Below are 12,264 nucleotides of genomic sequence, written 5' to 3' on the forward strand. Positions count from 1 at the left end.
CAAACGCAGAGAACAGAGGGAACCCCTACATATCGCTGGCATTTACCAAACTTCCCCTGCCCCTGACCATTTCGTTCTTAGAACATTTTATTTATTTTTAAAGATTTTTTAAAGATAAGTATTTACTTATCTGACAGAGAGATCACAAGTAGGCAGAGAGGCAGACAAAGGGAGAGGGGGAAGCAGGCTCCCCGCTGAGCAGAGAGCCCGATGCGGGGCTTGATCCCAGGACCCTGAGATCATGACCTGAGCCGAAGACAGAGGCTTTTTTCTTTTTTTTTTTTTTAATATTTTTTTTTATTTGTTTATTTGACAGAGAGCTAGAGAGAGAGCACAAGTAAGCAGAGCGGCAGGGAGAGGGGGAGAGAGAGAAGCAGGCTCTCTGTTGAGCAGGGAGCCCGATGTGGAGCTTGATCCCAGGACCCTGGAATCATGACCCGAGCCGAAGGCAGCCGCTAAACCAACTGAGCCACCCGGGTGCCCCCGAAGGCAGAGGCTTAACCCACTGAGCCACCCAGGCACCCCTCTTAGAGCATTTTAAAGCAAATCCAGCCTTCTATCATTTCAGTGTGCTCCTCTAACAGGGATTTAAAAAAAAAACAAAACCCCAAGCAAACCACAGCGTCATTATCACACAGAATTAACAATACATACAACACAAAAACGTAACTCCTGGACACCATGTACTACTCAGTGCAATCCATATTCCCAGAGGCAGGCACTGGATGGGTCCCCCCCCACCCGGTCCCTGCCTCCCCAGCCCCAAGCTCACGTCCTCTGAGGAACACCTCCTGTTGCGGAGCTCCTTCTGTATGCACAGCTACTTCTACGCTATGCTTTTCCTCACTGGCTGAGAACGCAGGTATTTTCCTTCCCAAACTGTGTTTTATGGCCGGCCAGTTTCATTCTTGGGAGAACTCTGTTAATAAACATCAGCAAAAGCTTGAGGATTGTGCCCTTTGACCCCCTTCCTGGGTCTCTGCCCCGTCCTCTAGCCCTGAGGCTGGGACAGTAAACAGCAGGGACAAGGGTCAGGAGGCCCGGAAAGTTGGCCCCGCCTCACGCTGGCAGCCCAGGTGACCTTGATGTAGGTATTTGAAAACAGTTGTTTCAAGAGAGGCCTGGGGGATCAGGCTTCCCAAACTCTTCCAGCCTTGAACTCCTCTAATTTTCTCCTGGACATCTTCCCACGGCCAGCCTCCTGCTATGCTGTTAGTGTGCAGGGCTGTATGCAGTGACCTCACTCTGCCCCTCTCCGGGCCCTGGTTAGAGGCAGAAAGGGCATCCCTCCACGAAGGACGAGAGGGAAGCTTGTTCCTGCAGCCGTCAGACCCCCCCACTGGCACAGAGCTCTTCTCTCTTGCAGTCTGTCCCCGAAACCCATGGGGGACAGCCAGCACATTCTATCCCAAAGTGTTCCCAAGTCCCAAGCCTCTGGTGGACCCTGAACGTCCAGAGAATACACGGTGTCCTGGCCAACTGCTTTGTGGCCATACTGCAAGGTTGGCCAAATCCCCAGCTGAGGACAGGAGGGAGGTCCTGGGGGACCGGCAGAGGTCCAGGCTCTGGGCCCCACATCCCCCCACCCCCACCCCACCAGCCTGCTCAGCTGGTGCCTGCGACAGGAGCCCTCACCCAGACTCTCAATTTCTGGGTTGCAAATTTGGTGGGGCTCTTCTGGCTGTATGTGACAGAAGTCAACCTCAAAATTGTTTTGGCAAAAAGGTGGCTATGTACTGGGAGAAAGTGGGAACCTCATGGAGCAGCCTGCTCTCAGGAAAGGTAGAGGAATACGGGCCTCCCCTGCTCTTTCCGAGGCTCACCTCTTCAGGAAGTTACCTTCCTCCCTCCCAGACCCCTGCAGAGTGGCAAGAAATGCGGGCCAGACAGCCCCCAGCTGCAGGCCTCACAGAGGTGCCCACACACCGCAGTCCTTCAGGAAGGGCCTGAGCTGGGGCGGGGTCGGCCCCAGGCCCGTTCCGTTGGGATGTGGAGCCTGGGCCCCAGCTCCTCAGGTGATCTGAAAGCTCACCTAGGGGCAAGAACCGCTGCATCACAGCTTCTGGCCCCCACAGAGACTCCTCTGTAGTCCTCACTCAGAGCTCAAGGGGCAGGGCTCCGGGAAACCCATGCGGGGTCCCAGCCCCGGAACCAGCTGCTGGCCCGGCCACAGGACACGGCCACCCCTGAGGTGCCCCGTGGCTGCGCAGCAGCTGCTAGGCCGGGGCCCCGCGCCCATAATCCCACAGCTGCTCCGCAGCTCGCTCCCCTCCTCCCATCCCCGACCTCCCAGGGAGCTTGCGGGACAGTCATCCTATCTGACTGCACCTCCCTCCAGCCGTGCTGGGGGGGGAAGGCCCAGCTGCCTCCTTGGGATTCAGTGAGCTGGTGAGAGCTGGGGTCCCAAGACAGGTGTTGGAGGAAGCCAGCCAGCCAGCCAGAGCTGGCTGAGGAGGGCCTGAGGAAGGCGGGGACAGTTACGGGAGGCTCCTTCCAGATGAGAGACACAGGGCAGTCAGGGGCCAGAGACCCATGGGGTGGGCGAGGCCCGAGCATGAAGAGAGGTGCTGATCTAGGTTAATTTTCCTTCCGTCTCTCTGAGGATGTCTTCTTCTAGACTAAGGTGGTATCTGTACTTCGAAGACAGAAAGCCCCTCCAGTTTGGACCGCAGTCTTCTGCCTAGGGCGGGGCTCTGGCCACAGCCTGAGGCCACCCCTCTCTACTCTCGATCCAGGGCAGGGAGGAAGGGGGAGCTCGGCAGACTGGAGAGGAGGAAGGGTGGGTGTGGAAGAAGGGGCAGCATTAGGGGGCTTGCAACCTTGTACGGGACAGTCTTCGTGGCTGGAAGGTCCTAAGGTCCTTCTCCATGTAGTGAACTCCTCCAGGGTCCCCTCACCCCAGCTCTGAGGTAAGAGTCAGGCTAGGGAAGTTTCTGGAACCTCGATTGGCCCTGGATGTGGGTGTGACTCACCGTGCAGGTCTGTCTCCCCATCTTGACGCCTGAAGACCCCAGGGACCAGCTCTGACCTCTCCGAGCCAGGACCCACTGTAGTCATACCAGGGACACATCAAACGACACCACACTCGGGGCTGATGTTCACTTCTCTTTCCAAAAAATACCGAACACACGGTCTAGGTGTGGCAGGGGGACAGAGTCAGGTTGGGGACCCGGACATTACACACCCAGGGGGCCCTTGGCGGAGGTGGACAACTTAACAACTGGTCTGAAAGTCAAAAGAGAGGAGAGCTGGTTAGTGGGGTGAGCAGTGGGGTGGGGTGGGGGCTGCGGGGTATAGGCCCGGACGCAGGGACTGACCAGCGCAGTCGGCCCCGGGTGCCCACAGTGGCCCTTCTTGGGGCCCGTTCCTGGAGGGGGCAGGCTGGCCTAGCCATGCGGGGTGGTGTCCACGAAAAGCCTGAGACCTGAACTCAGGAACAGTGAGGCCAAGCCTCTCGGTCCCCCCAAACCTGTTTCCTGGTGTGTGAGGGGGATGTTCATCCCCGCACACTGGCCCCTGCCTGGGCTTGCTGTGAGGAGCCTGTCGGCCTGCAGAGGGGAAAGGCTCTGGCCATCCCAGGGCATGGGGCACCAACAGCCATCTTTGTGGCTGTGTCCCCAGGGCCCAGCACAGAGCAGACACCTGTGTCGCCCTGCAGGGAGTAAATAAGCCGCCGGGGGAAGGCAACGGCGCCTGGACAGGAAACGGGCTGGTGCCCATGAGCTGTGCAGATGGGTCCATGCCCGGACCGGGACACACGTGTGCACCTGCAGGCTCGGCCTGCCTCCGGCCTCCCTCTGAGTGTCTGGGTCTAGTCTCAGAGCGCAGGGTGGGTGCTTGTGTGGGGACAAGCTGCTCAGAGTCCTCGCAGGGCTATGCCCCTACTGGCTCTGCCTGGGGTGCTGCAGGTGCCGCAGGTGCCGGCGGGGACGGGGCTCAGACGTACTCTCGGGCTGCAGCCGAGGGGCCGGGCCGGTAAGGCTGCGGGCTGCTGCTGGACCTCTCAGGCTCTGGGCACGTGCAGCACAGGAAGGAGCCCCCCAGCATGGCCAGGCCGGCGGACGCCCAGCCCACAAACAGGGCTGAGCCAAACTCGTACCTGCAAGGGGTAGGGAGGACGGCATCAGGGGTGGCTGCAAGCCTTCCCCACCGCAACGATCCCCACGTGGGGGCAGGGGTCGTGTAGGGTAGGGGGGGCTGAGACTGGGGGCCTCCCAAGCCTCCTCAGTCTCTCCGGAGAAGTTCTGGGGCGTGCCCATTTCTCCTCCTGACCTCCAGCCAGCACACCTCCACCACCCACGGGGACCCAGGCCCAGTGTGGGTCTGCTCGGTGCAGATTTGGGCCCCTCCCTCCCCCCCACCCCCACCCCACTGCCCCCCAGCCAGAGGTGGTGGTCCAGGAGGGCTGCCGAATCCCGTGGGAAGGAGCAGGGCAATCCCTGCCATCTTGCTCTCGGTGCCCCTCCAGCCCACAGAACGCCCAGCCCCAGCTTCCCGCTGTCTTCCCGGGGCACACTGGGCCCTTCCCCTGGCACTCAGGGCTCCCCTCCTTGTGTTGCGGCGAGCGGGCGCAGCCCCTACTCCCACTTGGCTTTGGGCACCACCACCACCACCACCCCCCCCCCGCCCCGCCCCTGGCTCCCTGCCTCCATGCCTTTGCTGGAGGCGCCCCCTCCTGGAAAGTCCCCCTTTCTGCGCCTCCTATGCTCCTCTGACTTCAGGGCCCACTTCAATGGCCCCCTCCTCCCAGGGGCTCTCCCTGACCCCTCCTGCTGTGCCTCCTGCTGACGCCTCCTGGGTGGCCTTCAGCTCCTGGCTTCAGCCTGGCTCCCTTGGGAGTGCCTGGAGGGCGGACAGCACCAGATTTCCACTTCCCCAGGACCCAGCACGGGGCCTGCATACCAGGTGCCTTGGGGAGTGCTGGAGGAGTAGGGAGGGGTGCCTGCACTGAGTCTGTTTCTGAGTTGAGCTGCCTCTTGGTTAGAGATCTTTGTGGCTACAGCTGCCCACCTCAGGGAGTGATCACCATGCCTGTGGGCTCCTTTTCTTCCCCTGCCACACTTCTGCCTTCTCCAGGCAGCCCTCCTGATTGCAGTAGCTTGGGTATCTTTTCTCATTCTCCCTCAGGCCCAGGGCCCCAGGTCTGTTGGGATGTCTGGGGTTGAGACCGTCCCAGTCTCTGCTCTGGCACAGCTGAGAGGTGGGGGTGGAGCCTGGTGGGTCCAGGCTCTTCACCGAGCCCCCTATTCTGCCCTCCTGCCCTTTGCCTTCCTAGTCCTGGCCATTCTAGCTCCTAAATGTCCCGGAGCCTACTCTGCACTGCTAGCCTTGGGGCCCCAAGCCCTGCTCCAGACCTTTTGCCCCTTCCTGGTCATATCCTCGCCCCACTGTGCTGCGTGTCAGAGCCTGGATTGTTGGCTGCCTTCCACCCAGGATGGGGAAGCAAATCTTCCTCTGGCTGTAAGGCCCCCCACATCTGCCCTGACCACTTGTCCAGTCGCCATCTCCCAGACCAGGACACCTGCCGCCTTGGGTAGGAGTCACAGCAAGGGGTTCACTGAGTGCTCTCAGGAGCCCGGCCTTGTGCTGAGTCCTCCCTGCAACATCTCCCCGAGCCCTTGGGACCCAGCTCCGTTGGACAGGGACTCGCCCTTCACACAACCAGCATGCACAGAGCTGGGATTTCAACGCAGATCCAGGTTGCTGAGCTCCTGCGGTGTTTCCCACAAGACTCTCACCCCCTCAGAGGATTCAGCCACACCCTGCCTAGCCCCCCACTCCAGAGACCTTCTCACCGACAGCACCCGTGCCTCCCCCTGCCCCCATTTTTCCCACCCATGTGTCCTGCTAAACAAAGGCAGCGGAGGGGAGGCCCAGCTCCTTTCCTGGTCCAGGCCACACCCCGGCACTCACCTGGCATTGACAGGTGTGCTGGGGTTGAAGAATTCCTGGGTCACTAGGGTGGCATACCACGAGACGGCTGTCAAAGTGCAGAGGCCTAAGGATGGAGGAGGGAGCGCTCAGCTCTGCTCTGGCCCCCGGCTGGCCCCCCAGAGCGGGGCCACCTGCCATGACTGAGATGGCGGACAGGGAGCCAGGGACACTGACCTGCCAGGAGGAAGAGGACACCCCCAGAGATGGCGATGCGGCCCTTGGCGATGGGGTTGCTGTCTCCAACCCGAGTGCACTTCATGCCGACCACACTGAGGACCATGGCCACAAAGCCCAGAAGCACGGCCACCACCATCAGGGCCCGCGCTGACTGGATGTGACCTGGGCAGAGCAGGGGGACTGAGCAGGCACCAGGAGAAGCGGGCGGGTAGGAGCAGCCTGGCAGGGAAGGGGCTGGGGCAGGGGCCAGAAGCGCCTCCCAGGAGCACCTGCAGCAGGTGTGAGGGGCCCCTGCGGACAGGCTGTGCGGCTGAGCTTCCCCTCTACACCCCCCACCCCTGCCTCCCCGTCTCTCACTCCCACTGCAGGTTCCTTCAGGTGTTGTGTGCCATGCCAGGGTACTTGGAGGACTTCTCTCCTCTGCTGCTCCCTGGCGGTGAGACTCCCTTTGGGGCCTGGCCTCCCAAGCAATGGGGCCTTGCAGATTCAGCAGGAGGGAGTGAGGGCATCTTAGGCCCATCTCAGCCCCAAGTCGGCTCTCGGAAAGGGACATTTTCCCCATCAGCCATTCTGGCTCCTGGTCGCCTTCCCCTCTGCCCTCTGAGTCACCCACGGCAGCTGGACACCCGTGCGCAGTTCAGTCCTGGGCTGCAGGCCACCCTGAAGGAGACCAGGTCACCCGCCTGGATGGGTGTCTTGTGATAACTGCCCGGCTCAGGCCTGCACCGCCCTGGGCAGAGGGTGGGTGGGTCAGCCCAGAGCCGGGGCTAGAGCTGCAGTCGGGCCTGTTTGCAAGCCAGCCTGTCAAGTTCAAATGCACACCCCAGAAGGAGAGGGACCTATGTACCCAAGAACCTGTGGGCATAGGCGCGCGTGTGTGTTCGTGTGTGTTGGCACACCCAAATGGAGCATGCTTGTTCAGATGGCAGGCCTGGCATGAAGGTGTGTGTCACAGTGTGTCTGCAGACAGAGCATGGGGGGAGGTGGAGGGGAGCCTGAGTGCCAGGCACTCGGGCACTCATCTATCTCCTCTAACCCTCCACAGTCCTGTGACGTCTTAGTGCTCCCCTCTACAGATGAGGACATTAGAACACAGAGAGGCTTGGCGACTCCTTGAAGGTGACAGTGGCAGAGCTGGGATCTGGGCCCATGGTGGCTGGAGCCTGGAGTACCTGCCCTCTACGGAGCACCAGGCTGGCCCGGGGTTTTCAAAAGCACATGGGGGCAGGGGGTGGAGAATGGAGCCCCATGCAGGCGGCAGCCTGTGGGCGAGCTTGCTCTGGACCTCCCCTTCCCCAGCATCCCACCTTCCCAACCCAGCTGGAGGGAGGCCTACCTTCCAGGGCGAGCAGGGAGTCATAGAGCTTGCACTGCACCTGCCCGGTGCTCTGGGAGGCGCAGGACATCCAGAGCCCTTCGTAGAGGCCCACGGCCGTGATGATGGCGTCACCCGCGTAGGAGGACTGCTTCCACTGCGGGAGGGCTGTGCTGGCGATGATGCCCACCCAGCCACCCAGGGCCAGGAAGTAGCCCAGGAGCTGGAGGCCTGAGTTGGCCATGGCCCAGGGGAGGGGGCTGGAGGTTCCAGGGCTCAGGGCTGGGCCAGGGTCCCTGAGGGGGCTGGGGTCATGGCCAGGTGAAAGGAGCTGCTAGGTGGAGGGCGGGGGAGCAGCGAGTGGCCAGAGGCTGAGAAGGAGAGGTGTTAGTCCAGCAGGAGCAGCGGAGCCAAAGGCAGCGGCTCTGGGCTCTAGAATGCAGGGGGAGGCCCAGGGGCTGGAAAGGCCAGGGGCCCGCCCACAGCAGCTGCCGAAGCCAGGACAGGGTCCCCAGCTGAGCTCCCGCCAGCCCCCTGGGGGCGGGGGGCGGGGCCATGGCCCAGGTGGGTGCCCTTGCCCCACCTCCCAGGGATAGAGAGGGGAGGGGCTGGGAGGGGTGACCCTGCTTGCCCTCAGGGCCTTCCTGCTTGGGAACCCCCTTTAGGAACCATGCAAGTTCTAGTTCCTGCCCAAGCACCAGCCCCAAGATGATGGATTTTGCTATTGCATGGCTGACCTGACCCTTGGGGTTTTCAATCCTCTGACTGTAGGACAGAAATGGAATTCTACTTTGCAGCAGGTAAGACTAGAGTTAGACATCAGGGAGAACTTTTTGGAGAGGATTCTGAGGCCAGAGGTGGAAAGACAGGGCTGGATGTTAGGGAGGTGGGATCCCAGGTTTGGGGGGACCATAGGTATCAAAAGCAGGGGAGGCCAGGCCAGGGAATATGCACTTATGGGGTCTGTTTGAGATCTGAGTGGGGCAGAAGAGGGACCCCATCAAGGCTGGGTCAGACCTGGTGGCCAGCCAGCAAGGGTCCCGGCCAGGGAGGTGGGAGATAGCGCTGACCATCTGGCATCAGCCTGAGGGAAGGCAGACTGTTCAACCCCACTAATCCTTTTGCTGGCTGGCTTAGCAGCTCCTGCTGGGGCTGGAGGCACCCCCCCCCCTCCAGAACAGCCTGACGGGGAGCCAGGAGCTGTGGCCTCTGCACATTCCTGGGGTTCAGGCTGCCCCTCCTAGTGGCCTCCCCCTTCTCTCTCCCATCCCAGCTCAGCCCTCTGGAGCGGGGGAATATTTAACTCTCCTCTAGCTCATTAGCAATCCCCTCACGTTCAGTTTGGCCCCCTGGGCTCCAGCGGGCGTGGGTGCAAGGGGAATGTCACAATCCTGCTCTGACTCCTGCCAGCCCCAGGCTGCCCCCTCTGTCCCCAGTGGCCCACCTGCCTTTCCTGGACTGCAATGGGGGAAAGCAGGGTCTGGCTGCTGACCCCCCAGCCTCCCCCATAGGCTTCTTCCCCCGCAGCAGCGGGGCGGGGAGGGGGGGGCCTCTGCAGGGACTCGTCCCCAGCCTGCTTCCTCACATTCTTCACATGGCTATGCAAACGAGAGGGTGCCAGGCACTGCGCAGACAATGGCTGCCCTGTGCATCCGCCCAGGGCGTGGGCCCCTGGTATGGCCTGCAGCTCCAGCAGCTGGGGGGCAGGGGTGGGCGCTGTGTGGCTTGCAGTTCCGCACACGGGGCCAACACTGGGTCCCGTCTGCGCTGAGAAGGCCAGAGCCACGTGGATCCACGGACGCACAGACCGGCTTCCTGGGATGGACCAAGGGTCCCCGAATTCAAAGGGGGCCTAGAAGAGTAGAGAAGTCAGTCCTGAGCTGGGATCCCTCTTCTACCACAGGCAGTTTGGAGACCGTGCGATCAGGGGAAACAGGACTTGGCCAGAGCCCAGAGCAGGACGCCTGGGGACACAGTGAGCACAGTTTCTGCGCATGAGCTGTGTGGTCCTCAAGGCAGCCGTTGGCACTGGGCAGGCCAAGAGGTGACCTATGTGGGTCCAGGATGCAGCAGATCAGTGTGCTAGTGCCACGCCCTGCTTTCTGAGGAGGACTCTGACGAATGAGGGGGCTGAGAGCCAAAGAAGGGAAGTGAGCCACTTAAGGTCACACAGTTGCCCCCAGGAGCGAAGTCTAGGGGTGCTGAGGCCGTAGAGATGTCAGGATGCCTGCATGCCCCTCTGTCCAGGGCCTCCCTCCCTTGCACTGGGGCCCCAGAGCCACCCTGTGGTCCAGAATGAGGCTCTCGTCTCCTCTGAAGCTCTTCTGGGTAACCCTCCTCTTTGCTATTTGAGGTTTCCAGTCTGTTCTGTCAGAATATCCTCTCCTACCCTGAGGGCCTTCCCTCACCAAGGTTCCAAATCCTTTCAGATCCACAGATCGCAGTCCTGGGGGGAGTTCCCTACCTCTGCCCCCATGGTCCCTTGCAGTCCAGTGACTCCCAGGCATGCGGGGAGAGCGGGATGGTTCAGGGTCCTGGCCCAGCCTCTGTTTGGAGCTGACTAGAAACTGCCCTGGGTGCCACGCTTCCTAACAAGTGGCTTCATGTATGTGACAAGAAGCTTAGCTCTACCTCTGCCACAAAAACCTATGTGACATTGGGCAAGTCCCTTAGCCTCTCTGAGATAAAATAGGGATAATGGCACTGGCCCTGTCTGGGTCATGAGGGAGTTACAGGGATCAAATAATGGGTGAAAGCGCTTTTGGAAAACATACTGTGCCTGGAGAAATGAGGCCGGCTAATGAAAGCTCTTCCCAAAGGCCTCCCTCCTGCATGAGGCCCTCTCATCCTGGGAGTGAGCGCAGCCTGTGGCTGGAGACCCACTGCCCCCTCCTGCCCAGTGGTGCCTGGCAGAGAGCCAGGCTCTGCTGCTGCGTGTTGATCATTGACTGGTTTGGGGATTCTGTGTTTCTGCCTCCCTGCCAGCGACATACTGGAGCGGTTTCCTTGGCCGCCTCCCTCTGTCCATTGGGAGGGTCTGATTCAGATGGTTTTTATCCAGCATGCTCGGCAGGCACCCCCTGAAATGCTGGGGGCTCAGGAGGTGGTGCTGCTCTTACTCCCCCCGCAACTCAGACTCACTCCCCTGTGGAATGGAGGGGACTTGCCTCAGGCCACCAGCGGTGTCCCTGCGGGGCCAAGCGCCCGGAGTTGTAATGCTCTGCACCTCCCTCCACTCATAGCATTTGGTGTGGTGTTTGCTTCCTTCCCCGGGACTGCAAGCACCTCCAGACCCCAGCCTCATTTGGGGGATCCCACACGTGTCACCCAGGGTAGGGGTGGGTCAGGGTCTGTGCAACCTGTGTGGCTGCTGGGGTGCTCCCTTCACCCCAAACAACCCTGGGCACAGGCTGTCTTTGGCACCCCTGCAGAGAGCCCTGCTATCTGCCTGGACCTGTAGCCCACCCCCCTTTACACACACGTATCCCCAGTCCTGTGGACACTGAGAACTTTTGGCCTTTCATGAGTTAAGCGAAGACAGTGGGCTGGCTCTGCGTGGTTAGCATACATTGAAATAGTAAAGGTCATCTGCCTTGATGTGGAAACTTCTGTTGGACCAGAATCAGGCTGATGGAGTTTTCTGTTCTGTGGAGTATCTCCCATGTTACTGCGGGGGACACGCACTCCAACCTCACATGACTCCAAGGGTGGAAGTGAGCTTCGCCCAGCTCAGCCCTGGGGCAAAGCTTACGCTCTTCCCATCAGTGCATCCTTTCTCCCTATTGCGAGTGCGTCACCAAGTAGGACATGATCGCAGGTGACTAGCAGAGGAGTGACTGTGCCTATGGGGTCCTGCCCTTGAACGTGCTCACACATGCTGCTGTCTCCCAGCTTCAGAACGGCTGCTCCTCCCCTTCGCATGTCCCTCCAGCTTGTCCTTCTGTCCCCACGTAGGGCTGAGCTCCTGAGATGAGCCGTCTACACCGCCATCACCACTTCACTCTCCTCCAGCCACCTTCCGTCCATGCAGCCCCTCCAGAGCATCTCTTGCCAAAGCTCTCACGGATCTCCGTGTCACCAGGTCCCAAGCAGCTCCTCAGTTGTCCTTGGTTCAGGCTCAGCAGCACTGACCTCTTGCTCCCCAGTCCTCTGTGAGCTGCTGCCATCAGCCACCAAGACTCTGGGTCCCCTGCTTACAGCTGGCCCCTGTCCTCCGTTGGCCCCCCCCGCCCAGTCCCCAGCCTCCTTGCCTCCAGCAGACTCGGTCTTCTGCCTCTTCCTGTCCACACAGACCCCAGTCTCCTAGCTCTGAACACCATCCACGGCCAGTGACGACTCCCAGAATGATGGCTCCCCTCCTCTTCCCCCTGAACTCCCGATCCACACATCAGACTGTCTGTGTAGCTGACATTTCTGCTTGGAGGCCTAACGGGCTCCTGGGACTCAAGCACGACACGCATGACACTGGAGTCCCAGCGTCCATGCCTGGTGCCATCCCCCCACGGACCCTCTGCCAGAGGGCAGGTGACTCCATTCTCCCCACTGCTGAAGCTGGAAGCCTTCCTGATGCTCCTTTCTCTCACACCACCTGACCCATCAGCAACTCCTGTGGGCTCTACCTCAGAAATGGACTCCACCACTGCTCCTGCCGGCACCCTGTTCCACGCCGCCTTCCCCGCCCACTGGGGACTGCAGCCGCCTCTCGCCTCTCCTCAGCTGGTCCTTGCCCTAAAGCCCCTTCTCTGAGGCTGTCACTCCTCCGCTCCTGGCACAGGGACACAGAGCCCACATGCCCACGGTGACTGACGAGGCCCCCAAGACCCCACCCGCCCTGGCTG

At 61.0% G+C, this 12,264-nt stretch overlaps 1 protein-coding gene across 1 annotated transcript; it reads right to left on the reverse strand.

Moving 5' to 3' along the window:
- Nucleotides 1–3,176: 3,176 nt before the first annotated feature.
- LOC111143502 (claudin 19) lies at nucleotides 3,177–7,900 on the reverse strand. The gene is made up of 5 exons (XM_022497307.1): nucleotides 7,448–7,900; nucleotides 6,109–6,273; nucleotides 5,914–5,998; nucleotides 3,947–4,099; nucleotides 3,177–3,225 (listed from the first exon to the last, which is right to left on the reverse strand). Exons 1-5 carry the CDS (start codon nucleotides 7,668–7,670, stop codon nucleotides 3,177–3,179), a joined length of 675 nt encoding a protein of 224 aa, XP_022353015.1. The 5' UTR covers nucleotides 7,671–7,900.
- Nucleotides 7,901–12,264: the final 4,364 nt, after the last annotated feature.

This window comes from Enhydra lutris, unplaced genomic scaffold (genome assembly GCF_002288905.1).
Source record: "Enhydra lutris kenyoni isolate GAN:26980312 unplaced genomic scaffold, ASM228890v2 scaffoldscaffold9, whole genome shotgun sequence".
NCBI lineage: Eukaryota > Metazoa > Chordata > Mammalia > Carnivora > Mustelidae > Enhydra > Enhydra lutris.

Excerpts from the sequence above, each read along its gene's own strand:
- LOC111143502 (XM_022497307.1), bottom strand. The coding sequence starts at position 7,670 with ATGGCCAACTCAGGCCTCCAGCTCCTGGGCTACTTCCTGGCCCTGGGT. Across the intron at positions 4,100-5,913 it reads AGCACACCTGTCAATGCCAG|GTACGAGTTTGGCTCAGCCC; the intron begins GTGAGTGCCGGG and ends TACCCCTTGCAG. Across the intron at positions 3,226-3,946 it reads CCCTCGGCTGCAGCCCGAGA|ACCAGTTGTTAAGTTGTCCA; the intron begins GTACGTCTGAGC and ends TTTGACTTTCAG.